Source organism: Diceros bicornis, chromosome 11, assembly GCF_020826845.1.
Source record: "Diceros bicornis minor isolate mBicDic1 chromosome 11, mDicBic1.mat.cur, whole genome shotgun sequence".
In the NCBI taxonomy this organism is placed as follows: Eukaryota; Metazoa; Chordata; class Mammalia; order Perissodactyla; family Rhinocerotidae; genus Diceros; species Diceros bicornis.
Window position 1 is genome coordinate 70,610,483 of NC_080750.1, and position 15,384 is coordinate 70,625,866.

Genomic DNA, 15,384 nt, shown 5'->3' on the forward strand with positions numbered 1-15,384 from the left:
GGCACCTGGGTCCCCCAGAGTTATGCTTATGGCGCTGGTGGGTCCACATGGCTCCTGGGTAAGACCCAAAACCTTGGACCTGACACACAGTCCCCTCCCACTCTGGCTGCCACAACCTCTCTCCCTGTGTCCCAATGCCAAGTGCCCCTGCCACACGGGCTCTGACCCTTCCAGTCCTGGCTCTAACAACCCCCTTGGAGGTCCCCAGACTCTCTCCACTTCCCCAGGCAGAGAGCACTCTGCTGCCACCGCTGGTAGGCCACCACATCTGCCCTGTGATCACCTGTGGGCGCCCTGCCATCCTGACCTGACTGGGGCCCTTCAAGGGGAGACCCGTTGATTCTTCTCGGTATACCCTGGGCTTACAGTAGTGCCTAGACATGGTAGCCTCACAATAAAGGTGTGTTAGTCACTGACGTGGCCTGTCACTGACATGCCACAAAATCACACAGCAAATAGGTTTTGACCCAGTAAGGGTCAGAGAGACGAACCAGACTCGAGCCCACAGCCAAGTGCTAATTCTCCAGAGGGAGACAAGATGACCCCACATTAAGCTAAACAATAGACACCGGACCTTTCCCAGATATGCACGTGCTTCATTCCCAGGCTAACGATTCCTCGGAAAGCCCAGGGTGGGCCAGAGTGGTCAAGGAAGGTTTCGTGGAGGAGGGGGACCCTGGCCGGGCCTGAAGAGAGGGATGGGATGTGGGTAGGGAATTGAGTGAGGGATTCCACTGAAACAAGAGCGGATCAGAAGTCCACACAGTGGGGATGGGATGCCGGGCCCAGATGAAGCAGAGGTGGGGGGCTTGGGGGAAGGAAGAGAGATGCTGAGGGTGGGGTCTGCTCGGGGCCCTTTGAGGGGAAGGTGGTAGAGGGGGCAGAGGAAGGCGCTTCGGGCCATGGGGCCATGGATGCATGGTGACTGGTCTTCCCTCTGCCCCCGCTTGCAGACATCCAGAAGAGTTACGAGTGCGCCAACTTCGGCGAGCAGGGCATCACCATGGGCTGCTGGGACGTGTACCGCCACGACATTGACTGCCAGTGGGTCGACATCACTGATGTGCCTCCTGGAGACTACCTGTTCCAGGTGAGCAGTGTGGGGAGGGTTCCAGGCTCCTGCAAGAGGGGAGCAGCCTCCTTCCTGTTGGTGCCCCAACACAAACTCATGCATGGAGGCCAGGCTGTCTGAAGTGTGGGAGTCCCACACCCAGAGGCCCTCGCGGTCAGTCCAGTGACCTGAGTCTATGAGTCCTACAGGCCTGCGGGGAACTGCGGACCTCCGGAGACATGCACACGCAGTTCAGGTAACACTGGAGCTGACAAATCAGAATGCAGCTGCAGGCCAGATCCTGTCCTCAGGCCAGGGATTTGTTCCACAGAGGCAACTGACCCCTTTGTGTCCCCTGGAGCCGTGCTCTCACGCCACCCCGATTTCCCCCAGGGCCCTCACCCTGCCCTGGTCTGTGCTGTCAAGGCTGAAAGCAATCTCATAAAGAGCCACAGGTGTTTGTGACTTGCCTCTCCCAAAAAAATTTGCCTCATAAAAGAGGATCTGCAGGGGGACAATTCTCACACTTCCTCCAAACAGCTGCAGGCTCCAGGCAGGGCCCCGACTGGTGGAGGAGACAGGGCACCACATTCCCAGTGCTTCCCCTCCTGGTGCACAGCTGCACTCCTGCCTGCCCAGCCTTCGTTTTGCCCTCTCATTTTTCCCACATCTCCACCCATCTTGCTTTCAAGCTTGCCCCATGGGGTGCAAAGTGGGTGACCAGAAATGTGTCATTCTGTCTTGAAAGCTTTCCCAAGGGGACCTTCAGCCAGCTGAGGGCCTGGCCCATGGTCCCCACCCTGTAGACGGTTCTGGGAAGAACCAACACCTGCAGAGAACAGACCACAGAGGGGCCTTTGAAAATGTCCCTGGGCAATTCCAGAGGCTGGAAATCAGACAGCCAAGCACTTTTCCACCCACAAGCCCAGAGCCGCAGACTTGGAGAGGCCCAACCAGAGCAGAGTGCTCTTTATTTTAAAAAGTGAATATCTGTGTCTCTGTGCATGTATGCTGTGCAGGATGGTTTATGTCTGAGATTTGCTATCACTTTGCTGGATGAATGTGTATCATCATGTATTCTGACAAATGCCATCTATTTAAATGCGTGGTCTCATGTAATCCCCCAGTGAAGGGCACACCATTACCTCATTTTACGGCCACGCAAACCCAGCTCACATCAACTCTATGTTCTGTGTTCTCGACTCCTAAACTATACAATTAGCAAATTAACTCATTAGGGGCATGTTACTACCTCTGATTAATGGAAAAGAATATTTCCCTTGGGATAGACGTGTGAGAGCCCTGGCCTGGATTCCCTGCCCTCTCCATTCCCCCGTTACCCAAGTGCAGCCATCAGTCATGCTGCCCAGGGTGGAGGGAGCTGGGCGAGGAGGAGGAGAAGGGCCTGTGCGCACAGTCTGGAGGAGGGCTCACTGGTTATAGGTTCCTGGTGACCTTGCTTTATCCTCCTTCTCACCGTTTCCTGGATTCACAGCAGATCTTTTTCCTAAGAAACTAAAGCCACTTCCCACAGATCCTCAGGGGATTTAGAACCGTAGAATCTGAGTGAGATGGGACTGTGGAGACCATATATTTCAGCTGCCCCCAGCTGGCTCTGAGAGCCCGTGCTGCCCTCACCACAGGGACACCCGGCTGGGCACAGGGAGCTGCGTGGGCCTCAGTGTGTGGTTTGCTTGAACACTGTGCGGCATGGGTGGGGGGAGGGGACAGCTAAGGTTGTTGGGTAGAAATCAAAGAAAAGTAAGACCCTCCCCCCCAGAGTGGGACATTTACCCATCTTAGCTGAAGAGACAGGGTCACAGTGGGACAGAGTCTAGGGCGCCTGAACTGCCCGCACTGGGCCAGGATGCAGGGCTGGAGCTCACGCTGGCCTGTCTCCTACCACGTGTGTTTGGGAGGCCCAGCCAGCCTGCTGAAGGGTCACGTCCAGGCCCTTCTGGAGGGAGAGGTCCTGAGGGCCCCTACCTGGCAGCTGCCCCTCCCCCATCACCACTGCCCTGGGGCAGCTCTGCCCCCTCTCTAACCACAGGGCTGCAGCTCCCCCAGGGGGAGCCCTGAGGGAGGGGCTGCACTTGCCTCCTCCTTACCTTCCCCCAGAGCCCCAGGTGCAGCTTTTGTCTCCTCCTCCTCCCCCTCCCTGCCCTTTCTCTTTTCTTCTGGGTTCCTCACCGCAAATCGCCCTCTTCTGTCCGCTGGCTCACAGGCCATCCTTCCTATCCCTTGGGCTACGCCCTCTTAGCTGGGGTGATGCAGAGGAAGGGGGTGCAGGGGGGGGGCCCAGTCTCCCCCAAGGCCCCGGCCCTGGACTAGCACAGCAGGAAGGGCTTGGGGCTGGCCCAGAGCAACACCAAGACCCGGAGAGCGGAAGGGATGTGTCTAGTCACACTGCCGGGAGCAGCATCATCTCCAACGTCCAAAGCAGCCCTCCTCCCACTTCCCACACCACCTGGTCCTTGTCCCCACCCCACTCAGCATGTCCCACTCCCCAGCTCCCTTCTAGTTCCCGTCATCAGCCTGCTCTGTGGCCTCCCCAGGCCCCAACTCCTGCCTCTCTGCCAAGCTCAAGCCTCCTAGGGCAGCCAGGAGAGGGTAACCCCTTTTGAAGACCTGCTCTCGGTAGGGGTCTGTGTGTGAAAATTACACTGAGACAGACAGACAGTTGCATGGGCATCTCACTCCTCCAGGCCCTGCCCCTCTCTGCCTCCCTGACCTTATCTCTGGCTGTCCTGCCCCGGCTGCTCTTGGAGCACAGCCCCTGCCATGCTCCCTTTCATGAGGTCACCCATCACGTGAGGTCACCTGCTCTGGGGGCATGGCTGGTCTCAGCAGGCCCAGGGCCTGGGATGGAGGGTGGCCAGGGCGGGACTCAGCAGCCCGCTCTGACCTGCTCTCCCGCAGGTTGTCATTAACCCCTACTACGAGGTGGCGGAGTCTGACTTCACCAACAACATCATGAAGTGCAGGGCCCGCTACGACGGCCACCGCATCTGGATGTACAACTGCCACATAGGTAAGGTCCCCGGCACTCCTGGGGGAGCACTGCACCCTCAGGCCTGCCAGGTCCCCCCTGCAGGAGACAGGCAAGAGCTGCCCTACTTTCTCAAGGAAGCAGAGCAGCTTTCTCATTTGGGTAAAGAGCTCAGGGAATGGGGCCAGCCCCACATTTCCACATGCAGGAAGGACACCCTAGACACACGACGCCTGGATGGAGACAGGGTTTTCACAGCCAGCTCTGGCCAAAGACAGGGGGCGGTACAGAACCAGCCGGCCCAGTGTAGACCCCAAAGCTATTTAAGAGCTGGAGCTGAGCCCACCCCCTCATTATGCATGTGACCTCAAAAACGTGGGCATCAGCAATTTGTGGGCTCTGTGTATCATTGTCCTCTGTCGAGAACTAAAAGCAAGCTTGATTGGCTTCTGGTCGCCAGTCAAGAAACTTCTCCCTGCATCGCACAGCCTGGGGACATGGGGAAGCAGAGCGCTGTCTTCTGCACGAAGAGCAGTGGCCCTCACTCTTGCTGAAGGCAAAGACTAAACACACTGTATTACTCGCCCAGCCGGGACAGAACAGCCGGCATGTGCCTGGCCCCAGAGACAACCAGCACCTAGTTGCTGCCCTGGTGGCATCACATAGAGGTGGCCCCTGCCTGCCACCTGGGGGAGGGTGGGGGCTCCAGGGCCCCTGAGGCCAACCACTCCAGCCTGGGTGAGGGGGGAGCATCTGGTTTGCCAAACTCTATCTCCCTGATGCCAACCCCTCAGGTGGTTCCTTCAGTGAAGAGACGGAAAAAAAGTTTGAACACTTCAGTGGACTCATAAATAACCAGCTCTCCTCGCGGTAAAGCAGTGTTCGTGGTCACCTTGTGCCTTCGGGCCACAGCACATCTTCCCCAACAACTGTAGACCTATGGCCACCCCCCCCCCCTCCCTCGCCCAGCCCAGTCCCTGCCCCATCTCGACCCCTGCAGCGTGTCCAAACTCAGGAGGAATGGGTGTTCCAGAGGTTGGAGCCTGGGAAGGCCTTTGAGGTGGGGCTCATCCAGAGGCCTGAGCAGCGCCAACAGCCAACTTGTCTGGGACCCAGGCGCACAGGTTGCCATCAGCTTGTCCCATCCAAACCACACTCCACCCCAAGTCTGACACCTCCCCGCTCAGCTCACCACAGACAACACGGGGCCATTTTTTTCTCAAGTTACGCAATGTGAGCGTAACCCAAGGCCAGGTGGAATCCCATTTCTCCTCCCTTAGGTCATCTCCAGCCAACCTGAGTATCTAGACCTCTCTTCCAACTAAACAAACTGCCTCTTCCATTCACATGCATAAACAATGCTGCCTCGTACTTTCTGAGTGGTGAGCTCAGAGTTGGTGCTTCTCCCCCGCGTCCTCTTATTTTTAAGATATCGTTATTATATTTTCACAGACGTTGAAACACAAAGTAATTTAGTAGCATTTAATATTGGGCATCTGGGCCTTTGAAAGTATAACTCAAAAGAAAACCCAACCCACCTGTGTAAGTGACTCATCTTTGTTCCAATTCTGTGGATACTGATTCAGAGGTGCTGCAACCCAGGTCCTGTGATGAGGACCCTCACCGAACGCCACGTGTCATCATGGACACTTACACATACTTGAAACTTTGAATAAAATGTTGATGACACGCACCTGTGTTTCATTTGGGCCTCTACACCTGCGAGTGGCAGGTTCCCGTTCAGTTGGCAGTCAGGGAGCTTTACACGCTCACAGGGTCACTCCTGCAGAGGTGGGCTCCGGCTTCCTTCAATATACTCCACAAACGAGCGACTCCTGCCCTGAGAGCAGCAGCCTAAGGAGATCACAACTGACAAAAACACAAGTCACAACCTTTCTAGAACTCTTGTTTTTTACTGAATTTGTCAGGGGTGCAGTGGTTTTGTTAGGACTGGATGGGATGTCTAGATTTAAACCCTCAGGGCTTCCCAAAAGGGCAGTGCCAGGCTGGGCTCCAGGGGAAGGGTGGCGATGAAGAGCAAGGGCATCAGCTCAGAGCCCGTCCCAGCGCAGCGAGGGTGGGCGGCCGAGCCAGCTGCTCTCACGAGACACGGGGGCTCCTACTTGTGTCAAGAGCATGCTAGGGCCCAGCACATCAGAGGGGTCCACAACGTCCTCCGAGTGCCAGGTAGGACCACCTCGGCACTGACCGCACACAAACCAGAAAAATGAGTGCGCTGGGACCTTGTCCCCCGAGATGCCCTTGCACCCGAGCCTGTGAGGGAGGCGGACTCAGCAGCCATTTCAGAGTCCCCTCCAGCTTGTTCATGTTCACTTCTGCAAGGAGCTCTTCTGTACCCTCACCGACAGGTAACACGGGGACCAGGGCAGACTGGGCAGGTGTCACACAACAGGTGCAGCCTACCCCCCAACTGGGCAGGCTCTGTGCAAAAATGCCCTCAAGGCCCAGCCAGGATCCTCCAGGCCAGCCTCCTAGAGTGACCAATTTCTTCCCCAGCCCCAGATCCAACATGCGAGACGAACAGCACCCTCTAGTGTCCGACAGCAGACGATCACACTTCGAAACAATCACATTAAAACAACTTTTAAGTTTTTATTTTTTCTTGACTTCTAGAACTAGACCAAACTAAAGCCCACCATGCCCCACAGTGACGCTCCAACGACAGCACAGGGCTGTTCTGGTGTCTGTAAAGGCTTGTGGTGTTGGGGCACCAGCTTAGTCCTGAGGGTGCCGATCAGGCTCGCGGGCCTCTCAGGGCCTCAAGGAGGTAGAAGACTCGACTGCAGGCCTCTCTCTCTTTCTGTGTTGGAGCCCCAGGGCCCGGGCCACCAGCCTCCGGGCCACTGCTGTGTTTGTCTGTGGTCTCTCCTTCACCAGATGCAGGAGCTCTGAAAGGAAAGCCCCATGGGGTGGGGACTTGAATTCAAGGCTATGGCCACCTCTCCTCCCAGCAACACAGCAGGCTGAGAGGCAGTCTGAGCCAACCTCTGTGCCCAGTGTGGCCAGATGCTAGGGTAAAGGGGCCTACCTAGAGCCCCAGGCCCCTGTGGGGTCCTGAACCAATCCTGCCATCTCTCTGCGCCCTCCTAGTTTCTCTCTCTGTGGGGGTGGGAACAGGGGTTAATCCTGTCCACCTCCTGCTGTGTAGGGCCCTTTGAAAGGGAAATCAAGTCAGGGTGGAACACCTGGAGCTCTTGTGCTCACAGACAAGTTTTCCATTGTCCTCAAGAAGTCTGGGACCAAGGCCACATGATCCACAAGAGCCTGGATGGCCTCAGCAGGCCTCTTCCAGGCCAGTTTTGCCAGCTACTGCTTTGCAGCCACAGAAAACTGGCCTCTAAAAGCCCCCGTCACGCATTCTGGCAGAAGAGGAAAGGCGGGAGCCATCATTTATGGGCAGCTGCAGCGTGCCCCTCACCACTCCAGGCAGGTCTGCCAGGCTTTTTTACTCACTCCTGCAGTCTACTCTGCACGACCTGCTTATGTTACAGAGAAAGAAACCAACTCACAGACATTAGGTGACTTGCTCACACCCAGGGCTAACCCAACCCAAGCTCTTTTTACCCCACTGCAAAATATGGTTTCCACAGCCCTACAGAAAAGACCAAGCTTTTCCCTGTGCAACAGCCAGCAGAGGTGTGAACAGGGGGGCAAGCCTGGAAGAGAGCAGCTGCCAGACAGCTCTCCCTGACGGGCCCTCCTTCCCTGGGCACCCCAGGCCCCCAGGGCATAGGAGGAGCACCCCACTGGCCACTGTCGCCCAGGGGTCCTAGAGCAGAGAGCTGAAGAAGAGGGATGGATCAGAGGGAAGCCCACCCCATCCACCTGCACACTCACAGCCTTCCCCACCCCCCAGCCACAAGTGGCTCCCTTACTTGGCCTCTGCAAGGCTTTCAGCTTTGACTGCTTGCTTCCCTGTGTGAGGGGCCGGATCTTGAGCGCTGAGAAATCCTTGGTCAGGGCTTCAGCAGCTACAGAAAGAAAACAGATCTGGAGCCATGCTCTCCTCCTCCTGGGAAGGCCCCCTCAGGGCCAGGAACACATACAGCACCCAAAACTGACACAGCCGCTTCATGCACCCTTCACAGCTCAGGGACAGGGCTGCCCTGACACCTCTGGCTGGGCAAGAGATGCCAACCGTCTGCTCGCCTTGTCCCCAGAGCCCCGGAGACCTGCACCAGGGCCACCTGTGCTCTCAGAAGGAAAGGCTGTGCAGAGGCCAGCTTCCACGCTCCGCCTTGGGCTGCTCAGGAGCTGCAGCAGTGAGGCTGTGATTCTGACGTCAGGAGAGGCAGGCTCCTGCCTTCTAAAGCCCAGGAGCTTAAAACAAACTGTACCCTTCCCCCACTCAAGACCCTCCCGCAGCACGTGCCCTTGCTGCCCGAGTTATACTGGGCCATGGGGTATTTGGGCCACTTAGAGATACAGCATGTCAGAGCTGGGAGGGGCTTTAGGCCCAAGCCACCGTTTTATAGATGAGGAAACTGAGGCTAGGAACATGACCTGCTCAGGCCACACAGCTTGGCAGAGTTCAGAAGGCAGCTACAGCCATGCCTAGCCCAGTGCTCATTCTTTCCATCACAAGAGGTGGCCTCTTGGCCTTCCCTTCTGCCTCCTTTTCAGCTGGCTCCCTCTGGGGTTGGAGCCCCCACTGTGCCCTGGTAGCTCTGTTCCCTAAACACACCCACTTCCCTGGATCCTCAGGCTCTCCTGAGGACTGGGCCCCCACCACCTATGGGCTCTCCCAGCTCCAGTATTCAGAACCCTCTGGTTCTGAGAAGCCCAGCCCAGGAGAGGGTTACTCTTTATAAATACACCCAAAGTGAGCAGTGGTGTGGCAGGGACAGCTTGGGAAAGTGGCCGAGCGAGAAAAGGAGCACTAGAGTTAAGAGTCAGGAGGCTGGCTGGCGTCCCCAGCTTTGACACTGAGAGGCTTCATAACCTTGAACAGACCATTGGTATTCTGAGAACTTCGGTCTCCCCATCTGTAAAAACAGAAGTAACCTGACTGACTTCTTGAGGCTGTAATGAAAACTAAGTAAGAATGTATCTGCTTGAACCATACAAAAGTGCCAGTATTTAAATGCTGTGACCCATAGAGACAGCACTTTCATAAGCTTTCATTTAACATGTGGAAGTACCTAGGGCTTGGCCTGTGACATGTCCTCAGTGTTACCTGAATCTGAAACCTCTGAACTGAAGGCACTCACACGAGGAGGAAAGGCCGTGAGCTTCCCAGCCCAGAGCCTGCTCTGCCTGCTGGACTTCTGGATTCGGAGTTGGGAGCGGCCGCAGTCCCCTTGCTCAGGTTAGCCTGCACCCTGGACATGGGTGGCCCCCCACCCAGGGGGACCAAGGCTCCTTCCCTTCTCAAAGACAGTCAGAGAAAGGGCCAAGCCCACCGTGAAGCCACGTTACCTGAGGCCAGGCAGGGAAAGACGCCGAGCGCATGCGTGTCATCCACCCACTGAATCCTGAACCCCTTCTCTCTGTGCCGGAAGAGGAGACAGTTATTATGAAAGCTAATGGGCTACCCTCTTTCTGCAAAAGGAAGTCCCCTCCCACCTCCAATCCTCAAACACTGCGAGCCCCAGACAAGTTCCCGTCTCCTCTGGGAAGGAGACAAGTGTTTGCACACACTTGCTCTACAGACCACAGGGTTAGCTTCAGAAAGGCAAATGTGACCCCTGTTGATCAAGTGGGTCCCTGATTCCTAGAACTGACGAAGCCAGGACTCAAGGAGCTCATAGACCACAACGCCAAGGGTGAAGAAGGCTCCTCCCAGGCACTGTCACAGCCAGGCCAAGGGCATGGGTCCGAGGCTGGAGACAAAAGGTTTATGTGGTGGGGACGAGAGATAGGAGCTAAAATAAGCATGTCAAGTGTCACCGCTCCTGATCAACTTTTTTCCTCCTCCTCAGGAAAGCACCACCGAGTCTGGGGTGCATGAGAGGACAGCTCCTCTGTGCGCACGGCCCACGCTGGCTGAGGAAGGCATCAGTGGCCCCACTTGGGCCACACTTCCAAGAGGTTGAGAGCAGAAGAGCCCCTCATGCCCCACCAAGCTGTCCCTTCAGCTTCCCTCCAGCTCAGGCTCAGGGAGGGCAAAGGAAGGCTGTGTAGGAAGCAGTCAGCAAAGCAAGCTACAAAGGAAGGGATTTTTAAAAGCCTAACCAGGAAAAGAAAAGGGGGATTGGAAAAAGGAAAATGAGCATTTAAAAAAAAAAGACAATGAAAAAAGGAGAAAAGACTAGAGTTGGAGCCAAGGAATTTGGAGAAACAGAAGTCTTTTCTCTCAATATATCCCGTTGGCTCCCATCTCTGCCCCAGAGCGCTCAACGCCCAGTTTACTCCAGAAACAGTTCCTACATGGAGATGGCCCTCAGCTGACTGACTACCTGGGTGGCTGGGACATGGAGCAAGGAGAAGCGGTGGGCTGCCTGCATCCCGCATCCTGATGGAGGGCCCCACCAGGTGGTGGTAGGCATGTGGGTGTGAAGGGGGGCGGGGGGAGGACAGAGGCTGCTGCCGTGTCCCGGCAGGACCAGGTCTCAGGCCCCTGGAATGTGTCTACAACCAAAAAGTCAGTCCTCCTGTTCTGCACAGTCATGGCCAGCAGGCTGAAGTGCCCAGGAGCAGGGAGCCCAGAGCAACCGCGTCCGCTTTCTGCCTTTCTTTCTAGATCGCTGGGCACTGGGGACGGGCAGGCAAGCGTCCCCAACAACAAAGGGATGTCCTAGCTCCTCTCTAGAGGCCAGCACCCCGCCACCCCTGCCCGCTAAAGCCTCGCCGGCACTCACTGGAACTCGGAAAATGCTGCCAGCAGGTCCTCAGTCTTGAGTGCTGGCTCAAAGTCGTAGATCTCCACCACGTGGGCAAAGTCCTTCTCTCCAGGCAGCTCCCCTACGAAGGAGGACGTGTCCACGTGGATCTTCTCTACCTGAATCTCCTTCTCGGTCAGGTTGTCCATTATCTGGGAGGGATCAGACCTTTAGCGAGGGGAACTCTGACACAAAGGGCTCCAAACAACTGATTTCAAAACCACACTGAGAGGCCTGCAGCCGCTCCCTCCACAGTCAGCAGGGCAAGAGCACCAAAGGTGGCCTCCCATAGAGCCGCACCTGGCAGGAGTCTGGGAGAGGCAGCATGATGGCAGGGTGGGCTAGAAGATGGAGAAGCGTGAGTTGTAGCAGAGCTAACTTACTTTTATGGAGTCCTCATTTGGTGACTGGCACTTACACACATTATGTTTCATAGAATCCTGAAAACTATACTCCATATACCTGCTTTACAGATGGGGACACTGTAAATCAGAGTTAAGTAATTCTGCCCAAAGTTGCACAGTCAGTAAGAGACAGAGCTGGGCAAATTCAGGACCCTCCTTCCCTTGTTAGTGATGTGGTATTAAGCAAGTCTTTCTGGTCTCCATCTTTCATCTATAAAATAGCAATAAAGGATGCCTGCCCTCCCAACCGAACACCACAGCCAGTCTCAGGGGCAGGCCCACAGTTCCAAGGAAATGAGATTTGTAAGACAATGCTTCAGGCAGAAAAATAATTCTCATGACCAACATCTGTAGTCCCTTACAAAGCAATTCCACATCCCATCTGTGTTACCTTGTGAAGCATGTATCATTATCTGCTTTTCAGATGAGGAAACTGAGACTTAGAAAAGCAAAATCACTTGCCCACGGGGGCCAGCCCGGTGGCGCAAGTGGTTAAGTGCATGCACTCCACTGCAGCGGCCTGGGGATCGCTGGTTCGGATCCCGGGTGCACACCAATGCACCGCTTGGCAAGCCATGCTGTGGCAGTGTCCCATATTAAGTGGAGGAAGATGGGCATGGATGTTAGCCCAGGGCCAGTCTTCCTCAGCAAAAAGAGGAGGATTGGCAGATGTTAGCCCAGAGCTGATCTTCCTCACCAAAAAAAAACAAAAAATGACTGGCCCACAGTCAACCATCTCCTACATGGTTGAGCTGGGACTGAGATCTGCACCTCTGACCCCACGTCCTGAGCCTCCTCCTCTCTACTGTGTCGGTCCTAACTCTTTTGGGCAAGGCCCCTGTGCTCGTCCCCCACATCCCCTAAGGGATCTCTATCACCCAACACCCAGCCCTGCTCCACCAGCACATCCCCCGCCCCTCGACACTGTAACCCTGGGTCCCCATCCACCCAGGACTACACCCACCTCACTTCCGCCCTCCCTTTTCCGGCCTTAAGAGCCTCATCACCTCCTGCAGGAGATCACTACAATCGTCCTCAGAGCAGCTGCCAGGCCCCTCCTCTTCCTCTTCCTCTTCCTCATCCTCCTCCTCCTCTGCCGCCAGGCTCTTCTCCAGCTCACTCCCATTCCCCTCTTCCAAGTCCAGCTGCAGACTGGACCTGAGCTGTGTGGCCGTCTCCAACCTGTCTCCCGTCCCTGAGTGGCCCTCAGGCCCTGGGGGCTCAGTGCCAGCTGGGTCCAGCAGCTGCTCATTCTCACAACGTTGGCCTGGGCCCTTTAGGTCCTCTGTTGCCTGAGTCATCAACACAGGGAGTTCCTGATCAGAGTTGGGGTCCCCAACACCAACATCTCCAGGCTCCTCCGGAAGCCCGCCAGCTGCAGCATCTGCCTTGAACCCTGGGGTCGGGGGTGGTGCCCACTCTTCTTGCCTGCGCAGTATCCGGGGTACATACAAAGCCTGGTCTGGCTTTCGTCCACGATGCCACCGGCCGGCCCGCGACCCTTGGGGACCAGCAGCTGCTCCCTTGTTTGAGGTGGGCCGAGGACCTCGGTACTTGCCAGGGTGGGAGGCAGGAGGGCGGCAGGGGCCAGAGAGTCCATCTGAACTGGGTGACCTGGGGCAGGAGCAGGTGATCAGAGCGGTGTTTGGGCCCCAAGGAAATGGTTTCCTGGAGCTACTGCCATTCAGGCACGTGACTCTCAAGTCAGCATCGGGCAAAAACCAGAGCCCAAATGACCCCTGAGAATACCTTAGGAAGGCATCTTAGCGGAGGCTGAATACCATCTCTGAACAAGCCCAAAGCAGCCAGCTCTCCCTCCAGTGCTATAAACCAACTTAGAGATAGGTGAATCTTTAGTTATGCACCAGGTGCGGTAAGTACTTGCATTAAGTAACTATGTTATTAGAAAAATATCTAACTTCAAAGACTAGGATCACAGTCATTATGATAAGGTCCTGTGAGATGCACATGGAAACACAGGCGTGAAGGCTCAGATGTGCTTCTCACAGCCCATGGCCTCTCTGGGCACGAGCTCATGGAGAGGAATGTTGGGCTGACATCCTCACTGCTTAATCTGTCTGTCTCTCTCTCTCTTTTGGTCCAATGTGTACAGTTGAATTTGCTAAACAAATTCCATAAACAATGCACATCTACTCCACTGCTGAAGCAAAAGGCAGCTCTGAACCTGGGGATAGAGGCAGCAGCCTGGGGGCTCCCAGCCCTGGTTCCCAACAAGCTCACCCCACCACCCACAAGGAACTGCTGAGGGCCCTCCAAGGCGGTAGGATACACACCTGATGTCCAGGTGACAGATGACCGTTCTCCTCCTCCAGCCCTCCCCAACAGAGAAGCTGCTCAAAAGATCAAAATTCTCTGCCGTCCTATGGATCAGGTACCGGAGGCGACTGGAGAGAGGGGGAAAAAGAAGTACCCTAGGAAGGGACGGGAAGGAGTGCTGAGCAGGGGCTCCAGGTGCAGCCCCTGGGGTCTGACACCCACCATGTCCACTCCCAGTTTAAAGGTGGCTTAACACTAGGCTCCCTCTGCCCCCTTGGGTCTCAGACCAACTGCAAAGGAGCTGAGCATAGAGGTGATCACAGGGAGCTACTGGTCCCATCCCTACTCCTGCGCTGGGTCCCTTCCGTCTCAGGGTGATGCTCAGAATTACATGGGAAAGATGCAGCTGGGAGAGGCCAGAGAGCAGATTATTCAACCTCAAGGCCAAGGTCACAACCAGCCGCGAACGCCCGGGGAAGGGGGCACAGGCGGCTTGGGGGAACCCTGCCCTCCCAGCAGCAGAGCGGCCCAGGCAGCCACCCCTCCTCCTCCCTCACCCCTGCTCACTTTGACAGCTGCTTCTGTAGCAGGAAGCGGTCCAGCTCCTCCTGGATGCGCTGCACAAAGTCATTCTCGGCCGCGGAGAGGAAGACGCCGTCCAAGCAGAGCAGGGCCAGGGTGACAGTGGGAGAGCCTGGGGAGCAGACGCCACGGCCGGGCTCAGAGCCGACCCCGGGCCCGACCTCTCTGCCGGGAGAGAAGCCAGGATCCGAGGCGGGCAAGGGACGTGCGCAGGGCCCCGGCGAGGCGGCGGCGGGCGAGGGAAGGGGCCCCTGGGCCGCTAGAGCGCTCCCGGCACGGCGAGGCCAGCCCCCCTCCGCGCTCGCTCTCCCCGGGCTCGGCGCCTCGGGCCTGCTCGGCGGGCGCGGTCGGCCCTCCCCAGCCGGGAGCCAGAGGCCGCAGGGCGCGAGGCCCGCCGCAGGGGGGAACTCGCCCCAGGCCCTCCGCACTCACCGCGGCCGCCCCGCGCGTCGCCACCGCCGCCGCCCGGAGGATCCCCAGAGGCCTGCGCGCCCTTGCGCGCGACAACGAGCCGGGCATCGGCGGAGCCACAGCGCCGCCGCGCGGCCCGGGGGAGGCATCGCAGAGACGCGGAGGGGCGTGCTTTTGACTTTTTTGCCCTAAGAGCACAGTCTTGCCTGATAAGTTAAGTTCAGCGAACACTTTCGAGCGGCTCCTATATTTTCCGGTACGTTGTTCCCTTCCCTAGGGACGTAACAGAGGAATGAGGAAGAAGGACGTTTCGGGGCACCAAGTATTTCCTTACCCTTTGCCCATCACTGCCTGTCATATGCCCTCTTGGATGCAACCTGCAAAAAGGTCCAGCTCACACCAAGAGGTCACTCACCAAGGGGTACTAGCCTTGTGGGGACAGGGCGGGGTAGCCGCTAGCATGGCGATTTGTAGGCCATCAAATTACACTACTTTGCTACATCCAGAAATAACTCAGCACCCACCTTAAATAGGACTTGAAATTCTTGCCCTCAGACAGCCCTTCGGATGGGCTAGTATAATGCAGAAGACCAGGGCTTCAATCCTGTTCCCTGCAAGGTGCTGAAATGTAAGCTCTTGATCATCCTGAATCCAGAAGTCCAGAGCAAAGCAGGGCCCTGAGCTAACAGCATTTAAGACTCAAGTTTTAGTACAGGGGTGGGACAGTCTGAATGGGCCCTGCAGTAGGATTTAGATGAGGTCAGGGGGAGAATGTACCTCAAAAGGCTGGCTGGGAGACAAGGCATGGGAACAAAAAAAATGGGGAAA

The 15,384-nt window shown here is 56.6% G+C and overlaps 2 protein-coding genes across 4 annotated transcripts in view; one reads left to right on the forward strand and one right to left on the reverse strand.

Annotated features, from left to right (window-relative positions):
• The window catches only part of LOXL2 (lysyl oxidase like 2), a 95,836-nt gene extending 90,107 nt beyond the window's left edge, over positions 1-5,729 (forward strand). For all 3 annotated transcript variants that reach the window (XM_058550518.1, XM_058550519.1, XM_058550520.1), the window contains exons 12-14: positions 954-1,090; positions 3,971-4,082; positions 4,835-5,729. In XM_058550518.1, coding sequence (XP_058406501.1) covers positions 954-1,090; positions 3,971-4,082; positions 4,835-4,914 — 329 coding nt within the window. In that variant the 3' untranslated portion in view covers positions 4,915-5,729. The remainder of the gene's footprint in view (positions 1-953; positions 1,091-3,970; positions 4,083-4,834) is intronic.
• Positions 5,730-6,628: 899 nt separating this feature from the next.
• On the reverse strand, positions 6,629-15,018 carry R3HCC1 (R3H domain and coiled-coil containing 1). Its single transcript, XM_058549831.1, has 9 exons — positions 14,972-15,018; positions 14,578-14,744; positions 14,131-14,257; positions 13,581-13,718; positions 12,294-12,900; positions 10,862-11,034; positions 9,480-9,550; positions 7,937-8,032; positions 6,629-6,949 (listed from the first exon to the last, which is right to left on the reverse strand). The coding sequence occupies exons 1-9, from the start codon at positions 15,016-15,018 to the stop codon at positions 6,813-6,815; spliced, it is 1,563 nt and encodes a 520-aa protein (XP_058405814.1). The 3' UTR covers positions 6,629-6,812.
• Between the last annotated feature and the right edge of the window lie 366 nt (positions 15,019-15,384).